The sequence below is a fragment of the Amblyomma mixtum genome, chromosome 1, assembly GCF_055824585.1.
Source record: "Amblyomma mixtum isolate Tamu chromosome 1, ASM5582458v1, whole genome shotgun sequence".
Taxonomy (NCBI): domain Eukaryota; kingdom Metazoa; phylum Arthropoda; class Arachnida; order Ixodida; family Ixodidae; genus Amblyomma; species Amblyomma mixtum.
In genome coordinates this window covers 140,683,299-140,710,518 of record NC_143012.1, presented here as the reverse complement: position 1 = coordinate 140,710,518, position 27,220 = coordinate 140,683,299, and the positions used below count along the sequence as shown (strand labels likewise).

Sequence of the window (27,220 nt, the reverse complement as noted above, 5' to 3'; positions counted from 1 at the left end):
TCCTATCTTTGTATTATGCCTTCGAACACAGTCACATCACTTATGGGATTATTGCATGGGGAAATACTTATCATTGCCATTTATCATCTCTGCAACACTTACAAAACCAGGCCATCCGCATTATTACCCGTAGCCCTTTCTCAACTAATGCTCGTTCTTTATTGCAGGAGCACAATATTTTACCAGTCCACCAGCTTTTCCAGTATCACCTTGAAATTATGTTCTTTAGATTACTACATGGCACCCTACATTTTCAGTTTGTAGACCCCATTCAGCTGATCAATCACAACCCTACCAGATTTGCAGCAAGAAACAATGTTCTGCTCCCCAAAGTCCATATCAATTATGGTAAATCGACGTCACCTTTTCAAGCAATTTCATTTTGGAGCACACTGCCACCTACTCTAAAAACATCAATTTCCTTGCCTGAATTCAAAAATAAGCTCAAAGTATTTTTATTGGAATGCCGATGTGCTATTCTCTTTTTGTGTATATTACCTGCGTTATTGTGATTTTGACTCTGTTTTTGTAATGAAGTATTGATTTGATATTTCCTATATTTTGTATTTATCCGCTAACAATGCTCAAATGATCTCTTGTATTATTGATTTATCGAGGGTCCCGGTGCAGTCTGACTTTGGGACCCTCGTCTGTACATTTATGATGATGTTTTGTATATTTTTTGGGACCAATAAAATAATGGGAATGAAATTGAAAAAAGAAAAACCTTTGGGATTTGTCATTATCCCTAATATTGGAGTAAGTGAACGCACATAAAGCTTCGTCTCTTTGAATTTCCACAAATTATTTGACGGCACTCCTCAAGCTGTGGTGGAGTGGCTTTTTCCTGTGCACTTCGGTTAATGAAATTAAGAAACTGAATGAGTAGTACCATACGGAAACTCCCTTGGGTCCCTAGAGGAGTTCGCAGACAGTTCTACACCTCGAAGCAGCAAGAGTGAACACGCCATTCAGCTTCGCTGGCAGTTTGGACGATGTAAACTGTAAAGCGGCTTCCGTTGTTGAGATGTATGAGCTGGAATACTAGTAAGTAATACAATTAGAAATTGTGGGGTGCAGCAGGCTTATGAAGCAGCCATCGAGACTGCGGAAGCGATCTACGCAACCAGTGAAGGACATCTACGGATGCTCTCCTGTTCCGAGTGCTCTGAACAGTATTATTTAGAATTAACCTAAAGCATACTGCAGTCTGCAGTAACTGGTAACTGGAGACCAAGTAGGAGACTCATTGACGAAAGTGGTTGTTAATGAGGAATGCCGTGCTACGAATGCGCGTGAAGAAAAAGGCTCTGTGACGATAACTTTTCCCTATGTGGAAGTTCTCTCATTCCTAGATTGTTACACTGCCGTAATGAGCGCAGAAAACAGGTTATATCGGGCCTGCATACGACATCCACAGAAATAATCGCAATTCTTCACCATACGCTACCGTTTTAAGTACTAGAATCCGAGATGACCGAAAGATTTCGATAAGTTCTGTATTTTACACCTTTGGTACAGTCGCATTACCTTACGTGATAAACAGCAGATTATTTTGGTCAGAATTACTTGCAGCATATAGCATTTAGTATATATAGTATTTTGATTTAGTATTCACGTATAAAGCTTCGTATCTTTAAATGTGCGCATATCAGCCGAACCATAAGCTGTCTCCACACTATGTTGGAGCTCTTGACGATAACATTGTTGTCTCAAGCTTGTAATTTGAAGGGCGGAAGTTTCATTATTGAACAACTCAACGAGCTTTTCGCGGACCCAAGCTCCCGTCGGAGCCGCGAATTTTCTCGTAAAAAGAAGTCATGCATAGCTTATTGGCCCATCTACGTAGAACAAAAACGCGCGTGCAGAGGAAGCGAGAATTTTAAAATGCCGAAGTGCATGGCCTAAACAGCGCATCGTCAGCATCGGCTTACTTCGGTAACAAAAACGCAATTTCTGGCCATGGCAAACCGCTGTAAGAGACAATGAGCGTAGTTCGTTGAGTGCGGTCGTCCTTTGCCGGAGTCTGCTGTGAGAGGTGATCACAGGCACGTGCATTGTTCCGCTCTATTTTTCCCTGCTTCGAGTTACACAACAGTCGCACATCTACAGAGGGCATTCCCCTGGCCCGCCCTCTCCGCTGTGCGTTCAGTTGCCGTTGCTGCGGGCTGTTTTCGACGGCATCTTTCTGCGCAGTAGTTCGTCCTTGTCCCCTCGGATAGGACTCTCGCCGGCAGGAGAAGCTTCGCGTTCCCGTTCGTCTGGATTAGTGAAGTCCCTTTCAGCGCCTTCGGTGTCGAACTGTATGGGTTCTGCGAGGATCCTTTGAACCAACTCTCGATGCTGGCGCTCTTCTCGTATGAACTTGTTTTTGAGGTTCAAGCGGCTACGCTTGGGGAAGGCAGTCGTCATTAGAGTGAAGTCTGTGCCGTAGACACTCAGTGCTCGGTAGAACCCTGCGGTCTGCTCGGCATTCCAATATCGCTCCTTTGGAGCCTGCTTGTGGCATGGGGAGCAGCCCGTCCTTGCGCCACCCGTATTCTGAACGGCAGTGGAGCTGGTCGACTCCGTGCTGCAGCCTATTGGGCTCACCATGTCGTGAGTGGTCTCGTCAGTGACGTCGAAGAAAATTCCTGGCTCCTCCCCCGTGCCCGCTATAGTGGGTTCTGCAATGCCTTCCTTTTCTCCAAAAGCGTGTTCTTGTCGCTGGGACATGTTTCTTTCTTCAAAGCGTGGTCCAGCACTTGCATTCGGGGACATAGGCTGTCCGGGTGGGTTGTAGTAGATGAAGTCTGCCATGGACATCTTACTGCATCTTGCTGCCGGCTCGCCAGGTTTCACCTGGAAGGAGTTCCACGTCTGCTTCTGTGGACGACCTGCTTGCGGCTCAGCAGTTCGAATAAGCCGCTGAGCAAGTGGTGTTGAAGAGTCCGCCGTCTGCTGGTTGACCAGCTCGTAAATCACGGAACTGAGCGCCGGGCTTTTGCCGAGCCTACCCCCTGAAGATGGTGCGCCTGTTACGTTTGTTCCGGCGACAGGTGGATGTGTTAGCTGCTCAGCACTGAGCCTATGAACGCACCTGACATCCGGCAGTTCCACGGCTCTTAAGACCTGGCGATGCACTGCAGCACTGGCCGCGGACACGCCAGCAGCACCTTGCCCTGCTCCTTGTGGCTTCGGTGGCTCAGGGGTCGCGTCGCTCTCACGGCTAACGCATGGCTTGGCCACGAAGCGTGGCCTCCTCGTTGACATCACAGTCGTTTCACAGGGCGAAGTCTCGACTGCTGACCTGTCGGCGGCCCTCGAGTCAGTGGAGCCGTTGTTGCTGTTCTTGGCCTCAACAGTGATGATGATGATGATGTCCTCGGGCTGAATGGCACATACCCACGGCGGGGGATTGGCCAGGGTGCATAGTGGAACGCACGATGGCCGCGCCTACGCTTCCTCTTTTAGCAAGCCGCCGCGTGCCTGAGATTCGCTGCTGTGCGGAACGCTGTGAGCGCACAAGGTGTAATAACTAGTTATAATAATTTGTTTATTAAGGCGAAAGCCTTTAATGCCTCATACTGTCGTGACCAAGACGTGTTAGCAAATGTGTCCGCGTTTCGGATGCATGCCTTATATGGGCATATGCCAATCAATAGCCAATCGATACTTAATCGGGTGCAATCGAGAAACATCGGAACATGATATAAAGGGATTTCATGACTATATGATTGTACTTAATGACTAAATGAATAATTAGTAATTAGTAGTAGTTAAGAAGTGGCATGTGGGACTGTGCACTGCGCATGTACCTTAACAACACTAATTAATCAGTGCACTAGTTACGGTCTCGTTATAACTATAACCGTATATTGACTAGTATCACGAAATCTGCTAGTCATGCTTAACCATAATTAATAGTTAGACGTTTGCAGACGTTTCATAGACATTGTGTTGAACATTCTGGAGAGTTCCATCACTTGACAGGTGAGTGACAGGACATGATGGATGACATTAGAACAATGGTAAAGACAAATTAGCTTAACTATTCTAGTCAGAGCACATAAATAAATAAAACCGAGTCGGAAATTGGTCGAGCTGGGGGATCGAACTAGGGTCTCCGGAGTGCGAGACCAGCCCGTTAGCCACTCCGCCATGCCAGCTCGACGGTTTGGAATGAACAAGGGCGCATCTAGCTAATACGGCGTTTTCTTTCACTTCCATCTTCCTCCCTTCCCTTACGGCAAGGTTCAGGTATCCACCGAGATATGCGAGAGATACATAGATACATTTCCTTTCCTCAAAAACCAATTTACCGTCGAGCAAGGCGTAGAGCCGAATGGGCGATGGCGTTCTGTAGACTCCCTGGTAGCGTTGCAAGACGCTGTCCGTTCCACTCTTAGAGGCGAAGCTTAACATCTTAACCACACGCAGCAACACTGCGCTTAAGGCTTTCGCCTCATCGCACTTTAGGTGAACAAAGTGCCCCCCCCCCCTGAATTTTATTTTTCATGCCTATAAAAAAGGAGCTGCCGCAAAAAAAAAAAAAAGTGCTTCGTTGAAAATTAGTGGTTTTTGAGACAAGGAAATGGGGCGGTAACTTCTTGGTGGGCACCTTCCGTGAGGAAAGGGCGGATGAAAGAAGAAAAAGAGAAAACATTTGGAGGCCGCTTAAGCGTCGCCTTTAAAGGCAACGAGAGAGGTGGTGGTGGTGGTGGTGAAAACATTTATTACGAAAGAACAGGAGGTATGTTTGGATCAGCCCGTAAGGGACCGATCCTTACAAACACTAGGTGGAGGTCCCTAGTATGGGACCCCAGTGGCGGTTGCCGCCGCCCGGGCGCGCCCGACTAAGGCTTGTTGGGCCTGTAAGTCGTGGCAGCCGAGCAGGGTCGCCTCCCAGTCCTCCCGGGTTGGGTTGGGGATGGGGGGAATAGCGGGGTTGGAGGGGCAGGCCCACACCATGTGATAGGTGCCAGAAGACACTGCACTACAGTGTGGGCAGCTGCCGCTAAAGGAGGGGTCAAAATGTTTTAGCGCTGCCGGACACAGCAAAGTATTGGTGAGAAGGCGGAGAAGGAGCCGCTCATCCGCCTTCTTCAGGCCTTTACATGGGCTAGGGTAAAGGCGATGACAATTTTGATAATATGTTGTAATATCTTTGAATGTATAGACCGGATTAAAATCGGGCAGACCTGTGCGCTGCTCAAGCTGGTGACAAGCCGATAAATAAAAGGATTACATGAACTTCGTGCACCGTAAATTAAGAAACAAAAATGAAAGTCGGCTTGGAACAACAAAATAAACAACAAACTGCACTTGGTAACGCCGGTTCTAGGTGAATGGAAGCCATGTTTGCATAAGGAGCGTTTCATTGAAGTTATTTTATGACGTCTCCGTATAGGTCACACACACCTCAGACACAATTTTATATTCACAAATGAAAAAAAACCTGTTTGTGAAAAATGTGGAGACGAATTAAGAGTTAATCAGATTTTATACTCATGCACGAAAATCGAAAAACTAAGAAAAATGTATTTCACTGAGCTTTATAATGCACGCATTCCTATAGACCAAATGTTACTCTAGGGAGAAGATGCAATTGTCGACTTATCTTGTGTGTTTAGCTTTTCAGGTTCTTTCTACGAACTCTAAATTTTCACCCACTGTGTCGATTCAATTTTTTTATACGCCTCAGCCACCTTCTCATTCCTGGGAAGAAGGCTGATGTTTTGTTTTACTGGCTGGGAGGCTCAACTTCCTTGCCCAGCCGAGGATGGCTGCCGAGGTCACCCGACCTTGTTCAGAACTTTTGATATTAGCCATTCATAAAATTTCCTTTTTCCTTCATTATTATGTAATAAAATAATGCTTTAGGCCCTGTACACCATCGATAAATAATATTTCTATAAAGTTGTGCAGAAAAAAATTTTCCTATACCGTGCATGACTATCGGGTATGGGAGCGTGCGAGTTTGAATCCTGCGCCAGAAAGTTGGTTGCGTGGTTGACAGCGAAGGGTGAGGAGGTGCGTATGTCTGTCTGTTGGAGCGATAGTGTTGTAAGATGTCATTGAAATTTAACAGGCACTCCCCTTCGATGGAGGAGGCGGTGTGCTCTCCCGCCCGGAGGTTAAGATCTCGGGCGAGCGCATGCGCCTCCTCGTTTCCGTGTAGTCCGGCATGTGCGGGCGCCCAGATGAGCGTTACGGTTCTGGCGGGATTCAAGCGTCGGAGTATGGTGCTGGCTTTCCGAGAGATACGACCAGTGCTATAATTTCGGATTGCTGTTTGCGAATCGGATATAATTTTGGTGGCAGCTGAAGAGAAGATGGCTAGAGCGATAGCCGCTTCCTCAGCCGTGGTTATGGATGAGGAAAGAATGGTTCCTGCCGTGATGGCGCGGCCGTCACTGCGAACAGCCACTATGGCTGCCTGTGCGCCTGATGCGTAGAGCGAGGCATCAGTGTATGCCACATCGGGATCCTCTCCGTAACCTCTGTAACCTCCGTAACCTCTGCCAGACGTTCGGTGAGGCTTGTATATGAAAAGTTGAGATTTCGGGGGAAGCATGATAGCCCTCTCATTGACGTATACGTGCAAATGATATTTAGTGCTGTTTGTAAGCGGTGTTCTATCTCCGCGTCGCTACCTCGGCATGTCCAGAGTGTAATGTCATCGGCATAGAAGCTGAAGTGTAGGTTGGTTATCGAATTGAGTAATTTAGGCAATCCCATCATGGCTACGTTAAAGACAGTCGGGGAGAGGACCGCTCCCTGTGGGGTGCCTCGTGCACCGATGGTGATGTCACTTAAGGAATGCGGGCCGAATGAGATCGGCTGTACGATTACTGAGGAAATCGCGAACGTAGTTGTACATACGTTGTCCAACTTCGAGGGATTGCAGGTTCGTTAGAATAGCCGCCTGGGTAACGTGATCAAAGGCCTGATTGAGGTCTACTCCTAATATGGCTTTCGTATCCTTTGTTTTGGGTACCAGTATCTAATGTTGGAGTTGGAGGAAAACATCCTGCGCCGCCAATCCTGGTCTAAAACTAAACATGCTGTTAGAGAGGAGCTCATTATTCTCCAAGTAGTTGCTGAGTCGCGTCTGAATGACATGCTCGAAGTGCTTGCCTACACACGAAGTAAGAGAGATAGGTCGGAGATTAGTATGGTGAAGCGGCTTTCCTGGCTTGAAATACAACTTTCGCTCTTTCCCACTGAGGAGGTAGGGAACCGTTTTGCAGACACTCATTGAAATAGGCTGTTAAGGCTTCGATAGAGGGGGTGTCCAGATTTCGTAGTGCCCTGTCCGTGATCCCGTCCGGTCCCGGAGCAGAGGATGTATTCAGTTTGTGGAGTTGTGCCCTTACCTCAGCTTCTGTAATGGGCTGGTTTAAGAGTGCGTTTGGGGCGCCTTCGTAGTCGGGGTGAGTTTGGGCTGGGAATGGTGGAAGGTAGAGGTCCTTAAGGTGTTGCAAGAGGTCCTGTAGTTGAACTGTGCTAGCATGAATGAGTTTAGAGAGGTTATGATTTTGGGCCGTTTGGACTGCGTTGGGTCTAGAAGATGCCCAAATAGGCGCCACGTCTGAGAGAGACTCATGTTTCCATTGAGACGAGTGCATAAGGTCCCTGAATTTTGCGTGATCAGAATGGCTGCGTGCTTCTCCATTTCTGCATTTAGTCTGCAAAGTCTTCTTTTAAGAGTTCGGTTCCAGCGTTGTTTATGCCAGCGACGCTCGAGCCCCGTTTTTGCCTCCCACAAACGCAAGAGGCATGTGTCTACCGCCTCACTGGGGCAATCCGGGGGGATAGTGCGAGTAACAACTCGTATATACTGTTGCAGTTTTGTGGTCCATGCCTCTATGTCCGTGATGGACGTGTGCGTTCTATTACTTCGGCATTTTCTGAGAGATTCCCAGTTCGTGATAGTTTGGGGTTTAGGGGAAGGTTTGTCGATTTGGCTATGGAGCTTAATCTCTACAATGTAGTGATCGCTGCCTACATTTTCCTTAGTGTTGCACCATTTTGCATCATGAATTAAGTGTTTGAATGTGAGATCCGGTGTGGTGTCTCTGCTCACACTTGTTCCCACACGAGTGGGGTGATCCTAATCAGTAAGAAGTGTGAAGCCTTCCTGCTGTGCGGACAGCCAGACTCGGCGGCCCTTTGGAGTGTCTGTAGGGTAACCCCATGCTCTGTGTGGGGCATTGAAGTCCCCCATGGAGGAAGGAAACCATAGGAGAGGCCCTCGCCATCCGGGCCGCGTGACAAAAAACGTGCAGGAAGTCACGTGGTTTTGCAAGGACTACTGGGATTGCTTGGCCGACGGCGCAGCCAATAGCAGCGTTGGGCGAAGCGGCGTCGTCTGCTTCACGCATCACCCATGTCGGCAGAGCCGGTCGAGTAGAGTTGGAAATTCGCATTTTTATTCAATCGTTGTGGTCCGCGGGAGGCACACAGTTCCGGAGGCCTGTAGTCGGTGCTGGTCTTCATTGCTGTGCACTTAGTTCATTCAGGATGCCGTCTTGACGAAAGCGGTTGTTTTGGAAGCCCGCGACAGCTTTCTCTGAAAAGGCTTGGCGCTGCAGCTTCGCTATTCTTTTTCGGCTTTGTGCAGTTGCATCCCTCAACGCTGCTAGTCTTGTTCCAAGGAGAAATTGACAGTGCCGACGGCTCATAAAGCGATAGACGACGGTGACACGCTGGTTTATATGGTTACAGCAGCGCGGGAAGAAAAAGCCATTTACGAGTCGGCGCTTGTTTTGTGTATGTATATGTGTTCTGCGAGTTCCTTCATTTTTGTGTATTTTTCCCGCGCTGTTTTAACCACGAATAAATACAAACTCGTCCAGACCGTGTCCTTGTAAGTATACCCGTTGCGTCTACATTCCCCTATGCATGACGGTCACAATTGTTGGCGACCGATATGCGTGGGCGGCGGTGTGCTCACCGAAGCGTGCAGTGCCAAGAAAGCCGCGCCGCATCCGATGGTATCCGTCAGCAAAGCGATACGCGAAGTCTGAAGCGTACTATATCTGTTTACTGTACGCTGTGCGAGCGATATGTTTATTTTATTTTATTTTATTTATTTAGTACATACTGCTAGCCTCATGCTGAGGCTGTTGCAGGATTGGGGCATATGATACAAAGGGAGAAAACAACAGTAAGAAAAGTACACTTAAATTATTGTTATACAGTTCTAGTTGGCACAATGGAACAAAGAAAAAAAAACTACAGTCAGAGATCATAAGTCACAAAAAAAAAACAAATTGCAGGTGGGCAAAAGTAACGAATCGACAACATTCTGCAGTCAGGGCACAGTTGACAGCTTTGAAATAAAACTTTCCAGGGACGGGCAGTTCACCACGTCATCAGGTAAGGCATTCCATTCACGGACAGCTTGGGGGAAAAATGAGTACTTAAAAGTGTTGCTGTGTGCCCGGAATTCGATTAAATGCTTGGAGTGTTGTGTTCTAGTGCTGCGGTGAGCTGAGCGGGAGATGTAACTCTCACTGTTGATCTTAAAGGCTCCAGACAAGAGAAGATACATATATTTGTTGCGTGTATGCTTGGCGCGACTACTAATAGTGCTGAGACCAGCCTGGGTGAGAAGTTCGGATGGTGACTCGTGGCGGCGATATTTGTTATAGATGAACCTAACTGCCTTGCGTTGTATGTTTTCTAATTTGGTAATTAAATTATTTGTGTGTGGGAACCAGCATATTATGCTGCATTCTAAAATTGGTCGCACGAGGGATGTATAAGCAAGCAATTTTGTGTCGGGTGAGGCGAAATTGATGGAGCGCCTTAATGAGCAAAGAGCGGAAAATGCTTTGGATGTTACGTATGCTATATGCTTGTCCCATTTTAAGTCTGAAGAAATGATTATGCCAAGGTACTTATATTTATCGACAAATGTTACTATGTTATCTCCAATTTTATACGGGAAAGTGAGTGTTCTTTTTTTCCTTGACACGGTCATCCCAACTGTTTTTTCTAGATTTAGTGTCATCTGCCATTCCTGGCACCACTTTGATACTGCTTCTAGATCGGCGTTTAATGTGATCTGGTCTTCTTTACTGTTAATGTTTTTATATATTATGCAATCATCCGCAAACATGCGAACAGTAGCGTCAATACCATTTGTTATGTCATTTATATATATTAGGAATAGAATCGGCGCTAATACCGTGCCTTGCGGGACCCCTGAAGTAACTTTTACGCATTCAGATGAACATCCTTCGAACTGAACAAACTGTTTGCGGTCAGAAAGATATGCTGTTATCCAGTCAGTAGTCGTATTAGTACCGAGAACGTTTTCGATTTTGTAGATGAGTTTGGGATGGGACACGCGATCAAAAGCCTTTGAAAAGTCGAGGAAAAGCATATCGATTTGTCCGCGCATGTCAATTGTCGATGCCAAGTCATGTATGGTTTCCAATAGCTGCGTTGTTGTGGACAGACCCTTTCTGAAGCCATGCTGGTTATTGTTCAGTAATTCATTCTGTTCACAATAGGTTACAATGTGTTTAAGTATAATATGCTCTAGGATTTTGCATACTGTACAGGTAAGGGAAATTGGGCGGTAGTTTGCAGGGTTATTAACGTCTCCAGTTTTATGAATTGGAATTACTTTTGCAACTTTCCATTCACTGGGTACATCGCCAGTATCCAAGGATTTATTGTAGAGAAGGAGAAGATATTTGGACATCCACTCTGCGTACCTTTTCAGGAACTGGTTGGGGATATTGTCGGGGCCACTAGATTTCTTTCCATCAATGTTTAACAGTAAAGACAGTATGCCTGGTTCAGTTATCAACAATTCGCCTAAATGACTGTTGCCATTTTGCCGGCTTGAAAATTGAGGCCTTATGCTATTATCCACCGTAAAAACGAATTTAAAGTAATGAGAGAACCTGTTCGCTTTTTGTAACGATTCTATTTCAGGTGTCACTCTGTCTGGGCTTGCGTGGGTTTAGGTAGCGCCAGAACTTACTAGGAGCTGATCGTATAAAGTTGTTTAAAGTGACGTTTACGTATTTATACTTAGCAGTTTTAACAGCACTTTTTAGGGCTCGTGATAGTTCATGCATTTTGTTATTGTAGGCAATTACTGGGTGCTTGTTTTTAGATTTCCTCAATCGCGATATTTTGCGCTTCAGGTGAATAATTGGTCGGGTGATCCACGGGTTTGTTTTTCGAACTTTTTTTAGTTTTTTGGGCACATAGAGCGACAAGCATTGTTCTATTGTAAGCTTAAGCCGGTTCCATAGGTCGTTTACAGTAACTGAGACGTCGGCAGAGAGGATCGAAAATTCTGTATACTCATAGGCTAAATGATCTAGAATAGACGCATCGTCGGTACCTTTCCAATCGTAAATCAAGGATTGTGTTTCTTTCGGTTTGCGACACGTAGAGAGTTTGATAGAGCATATAGTTGCTTTGTGGTCACTGATGCCCTCAGCAATTTCCCATAAAATATTTTCTGAGGGAATAGCGTCACTTTTGAACGTCAGGTCAAGGATGCTGCTACTAGTCGAAGTAACCCGTGTTGGTTCATTTATGATTTGGCTCAACCGAAAATTAAACATCAAAGCAAGAAGTGCATCAGCGCTATTCCTATCTGCGGGCCCACAGTCAAGCGTTTCCCAAGATATGCCAGGCAAATTGAAGTCGCCAGTTAGGATAATCTTTTTAGATGCCGGCACGTGGTGTTGCATATACTGCTCAAGCAGGTTTAGAGTGTCTGCGCTTGCGTCGGGTGGACGGTATAAAGTGCCAACGAAGAATGCGGCTTGGTCCGGCGCTACTTTGCACCAAAGTGCCTCTATACCATCAACGGCAGGCAGCAGTGTACACGATAAGTCATCTTTGACTAGAATTGCAACACCTCCGCCACGTGTAGGCCTGTCTTTGCGTAGTACTATGTAGCCCGGGGGGAAGATATGATCGTCGGGAATGCATGAAGACAACCAGGTTTCCGTGAGCGTAATCACATCGGGTTCGTGTTCTATAACGAAGGCCTCCAAGTCAACTGCTTTGTTAACTATACTGCGAGCATTTATATTTGCTATTGTTAGCTGTTTCTTTGTCTCAAGTTGTACCGTTCTTGAAACTGGCTGACGGACTTTTTTGTTATGGCTACTTTGTCATTTTTACTATCATCCCAGACAAAAACTTCGCCGTTCACCTTGATCTTGTCATACAATAATGAAACTTTTTCTTTGTTATCTCGATTTGTCTTGCAGCTATCCCACAACTTTTTCCGTATGCTCCTCACCCTCAACGAGACATCTTCACTAACCGATATCGAGGAACCTTTTAACTTCCGGCAGTTCGATAAGATCTTGGTTTTGTCTCTGTAGTCAAGCAGTTTCAATATTACGGGTCGAGTCTTGTCTTCTTTCTTTGCGCCTATGCGATGGATTCTTTCTACGCCTGAGATGGTCACCCCGAGTTTAGTATTTATTACATCTTCTATCACTTGCTTTTCCAGGCTGTCTATTGATTCATCCTCGTCCTCCTTTACGCCATGAACAATTAGGTTCGATCGCCTACTTCTGTTTTCGAGGTCATCGACCTGGCGTGCAAGGTCACACAATGAGCGCTCGATAAGTGATAGTTTTTCCTCGACATCGGACGTCCTTTTTTCAAGTTGCGGGAGGGTGTCAAGTTTCGCTTGAATAGCAGCCAACGACTCATTGATTTCTTTGGTGTCATTTCTGATGGAATTAACATCTTGCGCCAGACTTCGTATTTCCGTTAACACTTCCTGTATGTTAGGGCCGGGATTGCTTTCCACATCTCCGGCGAGCATCAATAGATGTTTTAAACACACGAGAAAATCATTGAACATTACACACATTTGCCCTGGGCACGGCAGCACCACCAAAAACACGTCATCACAACGGTAACACTGACCGAAACGTTTGCTCACCTGTAGCAAAAAAAAACGAAAGGGTTCGTGATCCACATGCCAGTAGCGGTGCCACCGTGCCCAATGGCTGATTCGGGCGCGCTCCTTGCTTTAAAAGGGCTTGCTGTCGATTATGTTGCGGATGCCGGAGTGTCACCAAGTGGGCCGAAAGCGATGCGATTCAGTTGAACCGGCGGTGGGTCAAGGCACTGGTAATGCGTGCTGACGGCATTGCATGTAGCACTCGACTCGTTCGGCAGAAACGGAGCGGTTTCGGCTGTGCAGTTGACGCTACATAGGTTGTTCCCAGGATTCAGCAGGCAAACAGGGAGAGCCTGTAGCAAAAAAACGAAAGGGTTCGTTTTTTTGCTATGTCAACTGCGTGCAAGTTTTCTCCGATATGGACCCACTGGATCGACCGACCCGCGCTGCTGTCTCGATCGAGTGCTATTGTGCGAGCGTAAGGACACAAAGCCGGGTTTAGGAGGCGCAGTGTTAGGTTTAAAACATTTGCTCTTAAGGGTGGTGAAGTGTAAGGCCATGCCATTGTAAGATTGAGTGTACCTCGCAACTTACCGTTTAACGAGATGCCGAGTCGACCTGCGACCACCTCGCCGAGTTGCACTTCCTTGCATTCAGCTGATTAAACGCAATAGTGATGTCCAAAATTTGTAGTTTATTGCAAAATCAAAATATGAGCCTTAAAAAGGTTTAATACAGCATAACACTTATTACAAAACATAGCTTGCTACGTGAAGCAAGCAAAATCTTTTAACAAAAGTGATAGCACTCGTGTATGGAAGGAGAACACATATAAAAAGGATCTGTCCACGCTGCTTGTGCCCCGATGTGTGCTTCCGCTGCAACTTATCACAGTAGCGTCCAACGTGTAGCGTCCATGCGCTCGACCTGCGTGCTTTGCGGATCGTGCGACGCAGCTTGACTTGTCCGCTCCAAAACCAAGGCAGGAACAGGTTTTCCAAATATTGTCCGACTGCATTTCATCATCGTTGATCATTGTAAGTGTGTGTATATCGTGTCAGCCTGCGGCAGTTCCTGAATGTGAGAAAACATGCCTCCCTGCTTTGTGACTGGTTGCCGAAGTGGCTACGATTGTACGAAATGCTCGGCCGAAAAAGGACATTTTTTTTAAGCCGCCCGCTGACGATGTGCGGCTTCAACAGTGGCGACGGCCTATATCCAGGTTGGATAAGGAGCTGACCAGCTCTTGCGCAGTTTGCGACCTGCACTTTCACGGGGAAGATATAGTGAAAGACATCGTGCATAAAGTTCATGGTGATGTAGTTTTCATCAACGTTACTAGTTTACATCTAGTAACGTTGGTAGTGGAGGTCTCCCGAATAATTTCGACCACCTGGAAATCTTTAACGTGTGCTCACATCGCACAGCACATGGGCACCTTTTGCGTTCCGCCTCCATCGAAACGCAGCCGCCGTGGTCGGGTTCGAACCTGGCTATTCCGGCTCGGTGGACAGGCAGAAAGCGAAGAGCTGGTGGGAGACGCGCGCGCCGGCGAAATGCCGTGAAGCTGTCCGAGCGTGTTTTAAGGCGAAAGCCTTTTATGGCTCACACTCTCGGTGTCCCTTCGTGCGCTGGAATCGCAGGGTTGCCAGATTGGGCTATTAATAGCCAAATTGGGCTACTTTTTGTCCGAGTTGGCGTCAGAAATTTCGTTTTGGCTATGTGGCTACTTTTTGGCTACATCTTTTTTATGCGTGAAAAAAAAAGTTAAAGTAGTTATAATGTGCTCTGTTACAATAACGCAGGGACAGAAATAAAAGGCATGTTGGAATCAAAATGCAGGCTATTGCAGGCTAAAGAAATTAAGCGCGTCTGCTACAAAATGACAATTTGTAAACGCTGCGTTCGTGAAAACTTGTGTGCCAGGCGGCCAAGGATCATGGCCTTTCGATTTCTTTTATAAACAGTGGACACTACGTGAAAGTTGCCCCCAGGAAACACTTCACGGCCTATAGATTACACTTAATTCGCGAACTAGCGCCACCCGCGCCCGCGCGCCACCGAACATAGACTGTTGCCGTCTGCACACGTGAGCGTTCTCCCATTGACGGTGTACCACGGGTGACCATGGTACCAGAATAGAGGTAAAACACAAAGAGAACTTAAGTCCCTACGTGGTACGAATGCGTAAGCATTAAATGCTACTGTTTCGCTTCTGTTGCGCGGTTTCGTGATCCTCACGTATTAATCGTTAACCGTAGACGTGGCCTAGTGGTTTGGGGGTCCGCTTCGGCTGCGGTAGGTGGCTGGTTGGAAACCCACCGCCAGGCATGTTCTTTTCTTGTATTGTTTATTCTGGTTCTGCGAACACATTCTGCTCAAGATACGCATGGGGAAAGTTATGCTTACGCATTAATAAGGTATTCTTCTGTTTCTTCCTAATCTCGTGGTGGACACACCAAGCGCGCAACTAGCAAGAGCCTACGCTTTTTCTGCAGCCTCAAGCGGCACACGTGCAGCCCTCGATATTCATAGCGAACTACGCGAGAGCGCCGTGTCCGTTGCGTAATCCACGTGCACTCATGCGGTGCCATGGCGTCATCCTTTGGAGCGGCGCGGAACCCACTGTAAGAACGAGGACGGCGGAAGTTAGTGGCATGACATGGCATTAGATCCGTCGCTACGAGAACTTTAATCAGAATGGGCAAGTTGGCTATGTACATCCGGAACTACAAAAAGAAATGGAAAAAGGAGCCGGAATTCAAGGTTAAAATGTTTTTCTCATTATTGTGAACGTACTGTTAGACTGAAGATGAAATCGACATAGATTGTCATCCAATGGCACATATCCTTAATTTTTTCTGAGCTCATGCATATCGTGGAATGTAGCTTCAAGAAGGCGCACGCTAGGTGCTTTGAGGTGATGCTCTCAGCGAGAACCTTTCTCTTAATTCATAAAATTGAAATGTGAGGCTGCGTAAGTATAGAGCAGGGTATTTTCACTGTCGATGTGCGTAATGTGCGCGCGATCATTTTAAAGGTGAAATATTTATAAACCAGAGCTGCGATTGCGTTATATAGCGCCGCCGTTCTTTTCCGCGTGCAGACTGGCTGTCGTAACCCGCCTCAGGTGATATGGCCTACTGCCGCACATGAAAAGTGGAACTGTGGCCCCATCTTGAGGACCTGGTTAGCGCACCTGGTTAGTCGTAGTGGTTAGCGCGCATGAGGGATGCGAAATGTAACAACGGAAAGAACACACCGTGGGCACCACCTCAGACGGAAAAGAAATCTAATATGTAAATATTCTTGCCAAAATTAATTTAATATGCTTAAGAAATGTCGTCCCAAAAAGAAATATTTTTGGCTACTTTTGGGCTACGCAAAATTTTCGCTTTTGGCTACGTTTGGGCTACTATGCAGGCCAATTTGGCTACCAGAGGCCGGAACCATCTGGCAACCCTGTGGAATCGTGCCAACTGTGGACTGTCCTCTGCGCAGCGGCGCAACCTCCTCCCCTCAGCAACCAGCGCGCCGGTAAGGGGCGCGACTGTGCATAGCAACCGTGACGTCACACAGTAGCGGTAGAACGAGCACGCGCGCGTCGGCGGTGGCAGCTGCACCGCCAAGCGGCAGCGGACGCCGGATTCCCCCAACACCAAACGCCAGAAGCACAAGGAGCGAATGCGCATGCGCCGACTGAACATGTCACCAGATTCCAAAGCAAGGGAGGCAGAACGGACGAGGCTTTCGCCAAGCACGCTTTAGAATTTCCAAATTGTCTTCGGTAATTTTTTTTTTCAGTGCATCGGTCGCCCATTGCATCAGCAACATGCTGCGTTCTGCCATCAATTGCTGCGTTGTACATTGCAACAGCACCTACGCGAACTCTCCTTGGAACAAGTTTTTTTTTTAGATTTCCAAGCAAGCGATGCGGCGGGAACGCTGTCGGCAAAAGTGAGTGGCATCGGCATCCTACCAAACGTGCGCCTTCATGTACTGCTCCGTTGATTTGTTCATGACCCAGGATTTTATGGTGACTCTCTTTACATATTACTGTATCAGATGTAATGCATTATTTTGATAATCAGATGCGATCTCGTAATGAGATCACCAGGCCTGTTGTTCGCCGTAAACTTTTGCTTCAACAAGGCTGTAGACGTTATCCGCTAAGCATATAATATGCGATTTTAGTACTTATTTAGTGTGTGCCTGTGGCACATAGCCTTGAGTTTCCGGCTGTGTTAAGCTTTGCCACCTTTTTTTGTTGTTATTGCCCCGCTATCGTAGCTCAGGGATTAGCCGCTCGACTACTACCACGATAACGCGGGTTCGGCCCCGCCTGCATTTAGATGGAGGCGAAGCGCTAAACGCGTTTGCTTTGCGATGTCAGTTCTCTTGCTGTAGGTTGTTTAAATTATTCCGGAGCCCTCCACTACGGCGTCTCTTAGTCCCTTCGGGCGTCAAACCACGCAGTTTACAATTTATTTATTTGCTGTAATTGTTTGTTTGTTTATTGGTGTTTAACGTCCAATGCGACTGAGGCTATGAGGGACGCCGTAGTGAAGTGCTCCGGAAATTTCGACCACCTGGGGTTCTTTAACGTGCACTGACATCGCACAGTACACAGCCCTCTAGAATTTCGCCTTCATCGAAATTCAGCCGCCGCAGCCGGGATCGAACCCGCGTCTTTCGGTCCAGTAGCCAAGCGCCGTAACTACTGAGCCACCGCGGGGGGGGGGGGGGGGGGGTATATGCTTTAATTAAACACACAACTTTTTTTCTTATCCGCAGCATAGACGGCGCAGACTGGCGACCTACTCCTTACACACGAATCTACAGGAAACACTTTGTAGGCGGTGTAAAGGCAAATGAAGAGGGGCACCCAGCCTATTACCCCTCCATACTTGCTGTTACGTATAGGGCGGCACCTGGGCCACGCTCTGAGGACTGGTATGCCAGTTAAGAATTCGGGCTCCAATTACCATAATAGGTTTTTGCTCACAGTTATTGAAGATATGCGTGATATTTCAAACGGCGTATTCTTCTGTAATTTGAGAAGATGAACCTTGGAATTTTCGTTTATTTTGTAAAGATACTACAGGAAAAGAAGTAGGCAAGGACAATGGATGCTGCGTGGCAAGCAGACTTCTGAAGCGGTAATGAAGTTACTTCTGTGAGGTATGAAGCCTGTCAAGCGGTTATTGTGAGCCTTTATTTGATTCGTCGGGAGCCTCGAGATCATTGCCTAGCCAAGGATGGTCATCGAGGTTACCCGACCCTCTTTAAAGCTTTTACTAGTGGCCTGTTGTAAAATGTCTTTCCCTTGTCGTCACTGTGTACTATAAATTTTTAGGTGCTCTTCACCACCGATCAGTTTTCACATTTCATAAAGTTCTGAAGAAAACTTTTCCCATACCTAGTGTTTGGCCATGATGGCCTTAGCTGCCTATGTGAAATTAAACACACCACAACACGCTTTGAAAATAAAGATGTGGTTGCTTGGTTGGTTTATGGGGTTTAACGTCCAAAAGCGGCTAAGGCTATGAGAGATGCCGTAGTGAAGGGCTCCGGAAATTTCGACCACCTGAGGTTCTTTAACGTGCACTGACATCGCACAGTACACGGGCCTCTAGAATTTCTCCTCCAAAGAAATTCCAGCCGCCGCGGCCGGGATCGAACCCGCGTCTTTTGGGTCAGCAGCCGAGCACCATAACCACTGAGCCACCGCGGCGGCAACGTGATAAAGATGTGTCGAACCTTTGTTGCGGTGATACTAGGAAACCTTTTGTTTCCCCAGAGAACTTTGTTCACTAATGTTTGTGCGCACGAAGTGACGACATCCTGTGCTTGAATTGCTACATATTTTAGAGCGCGGCTCTTTAGCGCCCGTTTCAACGTTTCGCGGCGTCGCCGTTGTAATCAGCAGTGGACACCAACGTTACTAGATTACCTCTTTCAGTTTGCAAACTCCGCCGGGATGCAGCGCCGAAACGTGGCCCCCTTCGGCTCCCACTCGCAAGGTGGCGAGGGGAGCTATTTCAGAGATAGCGAGCAAACACTATTTAGATTGTGCAGCTAGAATATCGTTTGAGCCACTAGAGCGATGCCACATGGACGAGATTTCGCTGAGATGCCCACACCTTGTTAGTGCTACGGGGGACAAATAAACATTCAGAGAAAGAGAGAGAAAAAAAAACTTTATTTACACAGGAATTCGGGGCACGCCCCAGGGTCCCCGCACGACCCCACTGCACTCAAGTGTTTATGTTCCTGAGGTTCATAACACTGGCAGCGCGGCCGGTGGCGATAGTCTGCACGGCCGGGTCCTCCGAGCGCAGCAGGGTCTCCCAGTCCTCCCAGGTCTTGAGGTTCTCTAGGTCCCGCGGGGGAGGGTCCGCCGAGCAGAGGGAAAGGATGTGGAGGGAAGAAGCGAAGGGTTCTGGACATAGGGCACATGCGGGAGTGGGAAAGGATGGATGATAGTGGGCTAGGTTAAGGGGTGAGGGGAGAGTGTGTCACATGCGGGAGTGGGAAAGGATGGATGATAGTGGGCTAGGTTAAGGGGCGAGGGGAGAGTGTGTGTAGTCTGCGCCTGAGTGTTGCGTGTTTGTTATCTAGGGAGGGGTGGGGCGGGGGGTAGAGCTGGCGTGAGGCTCTGTATGCCTGGGTCAGCTCCTTCGTGAATCCCCGATCCGAGGCCACCTGAGCCCGGTTTAAAGAACCTCGGGCTAAAAGGTTGGCAGCCTCGTTTCCGGGATTCCCGGAGTGCGCATTCACCCATATCAGCTCCACATGGCGGGGCGGGGGTGCATCGGGCGAGTCCAGTATGCCAAAAGCAGGGACATGAACTCGGCCTCGAGCAAAATTTAAAATCGCAGTTCTAGAGTCACTTAATATATACCGGGCTTCCGTGCGAGTGATAGCTAGTGCAATGGCGGCTTCCTCTGCAGCCTCTGGGGACGTGTCTGGAGGGAGAGGTAGTGTGAGGTGGGTGGATGAAGAGTCCACCACAGCTGCTATCGCTTCATCACCCGTGCAGGCAGCGTCCACCCATACGGCGTCCGACTCGGGGCCGTACGCTCGATTGAGTGCCTTCGCACGGGCTCTGCGGCGCTGCTCATGGTGGGATGGGTGCATATTCCTCGGGAGCGGCCTAATGAGAAGCTCCCGGTGAAGGGGTCGTGGGATGGCGAGGAGGGTTGGGTCGTTGGCCGGCATTCTGATGCCGAGGGAGTCCAGGATATAACGACCCGTGGAAGTTTGTGTGAGCCTGATGTATTGGACCTGTCGGTGGGCCTCCACCAGTTCCCCGATCGTGTTGTGGAGGCCCAGGCCAAGTAATCTTTCTGTGGGTGTGTTGAGGGGAAGATGAAGTGCTACTTTGAATGGCTTGCGAATCAAAGCATCCAAAGCGTTTATATCATGTTTGGATATGTTGTAAGTATGGGGTAGTGTGCAGCTCACGGCTGAGGACAAATGCATGAACGAGGCGACATAGGTCGCGCCCCTTCATGCCTCTATGACGTCCCGAAACCCTGCGGATGAGGTGCGATATCGCGCCTACAACCTGCTTGAGTTTCTTGAGGGTAGTGGTGTTTTTGCCATCGTTCTGGATGTGCAGGCCCAATACGCGGAGGGTGCCAACCACAGGTACCGGGTCACCATTCAGTTCAATGGCAATGGGGGAGCGGGGACAGCGGTGGTTCTTAGGACGGATGAGGAGCAGTTCGGACTTCTCTGGGGAGCAAGAAAGTCCGATGGTCCGTGCGTAATTTTGGGTGAGGGTGGCTGCTTCCTGTAAGGTGCTCTCTATGTCGCCGTCACTGCCGTGAGTGGTCAACAGGGTGATATCGTCGGCATAAAGAGTGTGCTTCAGGTGGGGAATAGTTGCCAATTTTCGGGCAAGGGGGATGAGGGTAATGTTACAGAGAAAGGGGGAAAGGACGGACCCATGAGGGGTGCCGATACTCTGAAGCGTGTAGGAGGGGGAAGACAGAGGGCCGAAGTGTATCTCAGCCGTGCGGTCGGTGAGGAATGCTTGAATGTAGGCATACGTGCGCGCACCCACATTCAATGGGGATAGAGCAGTCATGATCGCCTGATGTTCAATGCGATCAAAAGCTTTGGAGAGATCCAAAGCTAGGACTGCCTTGGTGTGACCTGGAAGAAGCGGGTCGAAAATGTCGTGTGTGAGTTGCAGCATGGCGTCCTGTGCGGATAGATGGGGGCGAAATCCCACCATGGTATGCGGGTAAAGATTGTTGTCCGCCATGTGATTTGCGAGTCTCGCTAACACAACATGCTCGAGGAGCTTCCCGAGGCATGAGGTTAGCGAAATCGGATGAAGATTTTGAAGCGTAAGTGGTTTGTTGGGTTTAGGTATGAATATTACCTTCGCGTGGCGCCAGGACTGAGGGAGGTTACCCTCCCTCCAGCACTGGTTGAAGTATTTCGTAATGTGGGTGATCGATTGGTCATCCAGATTACGGAGCATCCAGTTTGTGATCTGGTCAGCACCAGGTGCGGAGTTCGCGCGGAGAATCAGGAGGGCCGCTCTGACTTCCGTCTCTGTGATGTCGGTGTCGAGTGTGGGATTTGCTTGTCCTGTGTAGTGCGGTAGAGGTATGGGGCCGCCTGGAGATGTGTACATGGTTTGAAGTGTGTCTAGAAGGGTGTCGGGATCGTCAATGTGTTCATGTGTGAGGCGTGTCACGTGGTGCTGTGTTGCTGATTTGGTGCGTGTAGGGTCAATGAGGTGTCGGAGGAGTTGCCATGCGCGTTTGCTGGACAGGTTTCCGGCGATGCCCCAGTTGGATCGGCAGAGCTCCTCAGAGTGCTGTTGGATTTGTGTCTGTAGCGCGGCCAGCCGCTTAAGCGTTCTGTTGAGTTTGTTGCCTTTCCAGCGTACCAGGATGCTGTGATAAGCCTCCCAGAGGTGGGCTAGGCGTGTGTCAAGGGTAGGTGTTTCGGTTGTAGTTTCAATGTGTCGCGTGTTGTGGTGAACGTCATGCTTGAGTGACTGCACCCATGCGTCGATGTCTGCGATGGGAGTGTCTGGGAGGGCGGTGCGTGCAGTGTGAAATGCATCCCAGTTAATGAGTTTGTGTATGGTATTTGCGGGACGGGGTGGTTTGTACGGGACAGTGATTTGTATAATGTAATCATCACTGCCCAGTGTATGTTGTGTTCTGTTCCAGGTAACGCCGCGGCTACAGCGGCTCAGCGTCAGGTCCGGACTGGTGTCCATGCTGACACTGTTGCCGATCCGCGTAGGCGTCTGAAACGTGTTGTGCACAGTTAGTTGGAGGTTCTGCAGGAGCAGCCGGAGCCTGCGACCTCGATGTGCTGTGGTTGTGTATCCCCAGTCAGTATGATCACTGTTGAAGTCCCCACCGATGAGTAGGGGATGTTTCCCTGCTAGATGGTGTAGATTTCGCAGAAGTGATTCTAGCGAGGCTATCGGCTGGAAGGGGGGGCGGTATATGTTTGCTAAAAATATAGAAGGAAGTGAATGTGTGTGACGTATAAGTTCTGTGATCACGCAGGGCGTCTCAGACGTGATGTGATGAGTTTAGTAGGTGAGGCTGCGGTGGATGAGTGTGGACGCCCTGGGTGTGTTAGTGGTGTCCGAGTGTGTAGATGTCTAGCAGGGGAGGGTTGCCTGGTGAGCAGTCTCCTGTAGTAGTAGTATGTGGGGCGTGGGTGTGATGGTGGGAAGGAATGGGAAGATAATTAGGGTTCCCCCCGCCATATTGGATGGTGGGGGGATTGAGGAGGGTAGTAAGACGGGTGTCAATTGGTATGTGTTGTTAAGGAAAGGTGGTTTGCGCTTGCGTAGGTAGGATGGGGGTAGTGGAGGGGGTTTGAAGTTGAGTGAAGCGATGGGTAAGATTATGTTCCAAGAGCTCCATCAACTTGGTAAACATAGCGTCCATGCGCTGCTCCAGTTTTTCGTTGAGGGTGGCGGCAAGGTGATTGAATCTGGCCTCGAGGCGGGTGTCTAACTCTTTTAGTTTGTGGTCAAATTTGGCCTCGAGCGCTGCTAATTTAGCGTCTATTTCTGGGGGCACGGGGGGGGGGGGGCGGGGTGGCGTCTGTGGTGCGTTGTTTCTTTGCAGGAGGGGTGCTCGAATTGTCTGTGGATGATGAAGTCGAGTTAATGACAGCGGGTGCGGGTTGAGGGGGTATAGAGGGGGCGGGGGTGCTTAGGAGGGAGGAAAGGCGGCTTACCTCGTCACGCAAGGCCTTTAGTTCCTGGTCTCTCGGATCTGCCTGGGAGGACTGGGGTGGTGGGGGATGACGGGTAGCCTTGCCAGAAACGCGGTCTGCCCAGGTGAGACCCGAGGAGTTGTTGCTGCCAATCCGTCTGGTTCTAGACGATGACCGGGAAGGCGTCGAGCTGCGTCCGTTGCCTGTGATGTGTTGATCGCAGCGGGAAAGCCGCGATGAAGACGGGGGAGAGAGCGTCCCTCGGGGACGCTAGTTTACGGCCCCGTGCCTTGCGGTTGCCAGTTCCGGTCAAATGAGGGCCTCCGCAGAGAATGCAGCTGGGGGTGAATGAGGGCACATCTTCTTTGGGATGGGACTGCCCGCAGCGGGGGCTCTTATGAGATCTTGGTTGGACGCACACATCCTCCCGGTGACCTGGGACACGGCAGTTCGTGCACGCGTCAATATGCCCTCGGTAAGGTGTGCACCTGTGGAGGGCTCCTCTATAAGGAACGGCGCTTGGGACTGGTCCAGCACGGAACGTGATTAAACATTCCACTGTTAACATTAATCACGTTGCTGTTCTTTTGAATACAGTTCTATATGAAATTACGTGTTTGCAGTCTCGTTTGTTCCTGAGCACTCAAGGCTAAGGTACGCGTTATTTAAAAGCAAGGTACCGAACTACTTCAGTGAAAGCTCACCGTTTTTAAGGCTATAAAATGATAAAAACGACGAATACAAAAGTCAAACTAAAAACAATTTATTGAATCGATGCACCAAACATAAACTGAGAACCATTTTTTAAAAGACAAAGTTACAGTCAAACCGAAAACAATTAAGTGAATCAATGGACCAAACGAACTGGGAACCAGTTTTCAAGAGCCAGAGTTACACGAGACGCGCTTTTTTGTTTGCTACAGCCACCTTTTCCTTGCTTTCCAATTTATCGTTAAAACCTCGTGAGAAAAAGTTAGCTGTATTGATTTTAATGGCGCAAAAGCAACTGAGGCTATGATGCGCCAAACACAAGGTTAGAGTTTTGTTAAAGGTATACTTAGAGTTTGTTTAAAACGCTGGTTTCCTTGAGAAACCTAAAAATGCATGAAACGTCAACCAGTGCTCGATCACCTAAAAGTAACATGGGGTGTAATGGGATGCTTTCCCTGTAAAATGTTCTGAAATATTTCTTTGTGTTGTGTTGGGTTTTATGGCACATAGGCAGCTAAGGCCATCATGCGCCAAGCACAAGGTATTGAAAATGTTTTCTGCGGGATTTAATAAAAATGTGGAACGTGATCAGTGGTGTAAAGGGCCTAAAAGTTTAACTGTTGTGTTGTTAGTTAGTTAGTTATATTGATTTTAATGGCGCAAAAGCAACTGAGGCTATGATGCGCCAAACACAAGGTTAGAGTTTTTGTTAAAGGTGAAGTTTTCTATACTTAGAGTTTGTTTAAAATGCTGGCTTCCTTGAGAAACCTAAAAATACATGAGATGTCAACCAGTGCTCGATCACCTAAAAGTAACATAGGGTGTAATGGGATGCTTTCCCTGTAAAATTTTGTAAAATATTTCTTTCTTACTTCTTCTAGTTTTATACATGAAATTAAAATGTGGTTCACTGTGAGTTCAGCACCACACATTTCATAGAGAGGTTTGTTTTGTTTGGTTAGCAGAAAGTTATGCGTGAGGTGGGTGTGTCCAATGCGGAGCCGACATAAAATAACTTCGGTAAAACGTTCTTGATGCCTACATGATTGCCATTCCCCTAAAATGGGCTTAGCAGAATGTAATTTGTTGTTTGCGTGCTCTTCCCATGCTGCCTGCCACTTATTTCTCAGTTTAATGTAGATACACTTTAAGCAATCCCTGTGCGGTATGTTCACTTGCTTTATTTGGCCATTCCGGGCTTGTGCAGCGCATACATCTGCTTTCTCATTACCTACAATTCCAACATGGCTAGGAACCCAGCAGAATTTAATGTTATGCTTTTGTTTTATGATTTTAACTATGTTATGTATGATGTTTCCTATTATGGGTTCAGTAGCATTCCTGGAGTGCAGTGCTTTGAGCATACTGAGGGAATCGGTGTAAATGATGCTATTTTTGATGTTCTTTGTTACTATTTTTTCTACAGCTACGAAGATGGCATAACACTCAGCAGTAAGAACTGATGCTCATTCTGGTAGTCGCATTATCTGTTTATTTTTTTCTTGGATTACTGCACTTCCAACATGACTTTCTGTTTTTGAGCCATCGGTATAAAATTCAATGTAGGTGTCATACTTTTCTTGTAGTGCAAAGAATTCCTGTAATATGTACTCGTTTGGCGTTTGCTTTTTGTCTAAATGTGTCATTGTGAAGTCACATACTCAAGGCAGGCTGTACCATGGTGGCAAATATTCATTCCTTTGTGCAATATTCGGTAGGGCATCTAGCACTGTTAGCTCTTCGCATTTATCTTCAAAGCGCAGTAGTAATGGCCTGATAGAATGTGGTTTGTTGATGAATAATCTTTTAGATGCGCACTTGGTGACAATTGGATGGCTGAGATGTTTCGGAAGAGAACGGATTTTTAAGACATATATGCATGTAAGGGCGATTCTTCGATCCTCAAGAGCGGCTTCATTAGTTTCAACGTAAAGGCTAACTACTGGTGATGTTCTGTATGCTCCAGATGATAGGCGCAGACCAAGATTATGAATGGGGTCTAATCTTTTTAAGTAGGATGCTCTTGCCGAACCATATACTATGCACCCGTAGTCCAGCTTGGAGCGCACCAGAGAGCGATATACGAGGTCTGTTAGAAAAGTATCCGACCTTTGGCCGAAGAAAAAAAACTGGCATAACTGGAGCGTTAGAAACCTAATCACCTTCAAAGTAGTCTCCTTGGGACTCCATTTACATCTCCCAGCGGTGCTGCCATTGTTGGAAGTATTCCGAAAAGGCCCTTTTCGGAATGGAATTTAGCTCTGCTGTCATTGCAGCCATAATGTCCTTTCTTTTCTGAAATCGCGCTCCTTTCAATGGCCTCTTGATTTTAGGAAACAGCCAGAAGTCGGAGGGGGACATATCAGGAGAGTAAGGAGCCTGTTGAACTACAGGAGTCTGGTTTTTCGCCAGAAAAGTCTGAATCAAATGCGAGGAATATGCAGGAGCAATGCCGCGAGGGATGCGCCAATTTCTTGTTGACCTCAATTCCGGTCTCTTGCGCCGCACAGCCCCACGTAGGCGATGGAGGACATCCCTGTAGTACTCTTTAGTGATTATTTGATCCTGTGGGGTGCGTACTCGTGTAGTGCCACACAGAGGGAGTCAAAAAAGCAGTCAGCATCACTTTGACATTGCTGCGCACTTGGCAGGTCTTCTTTGGTCTTCGTGACGTGGAATGCGTCCTCTGTGACGACTGGGATTTGGTTTCCGGGTCGTACCCGTACACCCAAGACTCGTCACTAGTGATTACGGTGTCGGTGAAGTCAGGGTAACTGTTTGTGGAATCCAGCATCTCCTGTGAGACTTCAACATGAAGCTGCTTTTTCTCCACCGTCAGCAGCTTCGGCACGAATTTCGCCGCAACTCTCTCCATGACCAAATCTTCGGTGATAATGGAATGTGCAGAAATGTTGCTGATGTCCACATCTTCCGTAATTTCTCGGATAGTCACACAACAGTCCCGCATCACCACAGCGTTCACTTCGGCAATTACCTGGTCATTTTGGCATGTTGATGGCCGACCGGAGCGTGGCTCTCTCTCCACAGATGTGCGGCCGTCTTTAAACCAGTTCCACCACTGCTTAATCTGTGTGCTGCTCATAGCATCATCACCGAAAGCCGTGTGAACATTTCGAATGGTTTCCACTTGGCTATCGCCAAGTTTCTGGCAAAATTTGAGGTAGTAGCGCTGCTCCTCTCGCTCCGCCATTTTCCTTGCAACAAAAAACCGACGAGAGCACTGCGCACTGCCTCACTCAAACGCTGCTTCCCAGCGACTGACGCTATCGGCAGGCGGGAAAAAATTCGTGCATGCGCACGAGGGTTCAAGGTCGGCTGCTGTAAGCGAGCTTGTTTCATATCCAACAGGTGTTCGCAAAAAAAAAATAAAGTCGGATACTTTTCTAACAG

The 27,220-nt window shown here is 47.9% G+C and overlaps 1 protein-coding gene across 1 annotated transcript; it reads right to left on the bottom strand.

The window, feature by feature from the left end:
- Positions 1–2,148: 2,148 nt before the first annotated feature.
- LOC149367757 (transcription factor TFIIIB component B'' homolog) lies at positions 2,149–3,252 on the bottom strand. The gene has a single exon (XM_089567409.1). The coding sequence runs from the start codon at positions 3,250–3,252 to the stop codon at positions 2,149–2,151; it is 1,104 nt and encodes a 367-aa protein (XP_089423535.1).
- Positions 3,253–27,220: the final 23,968 nt, after the last annotated feature.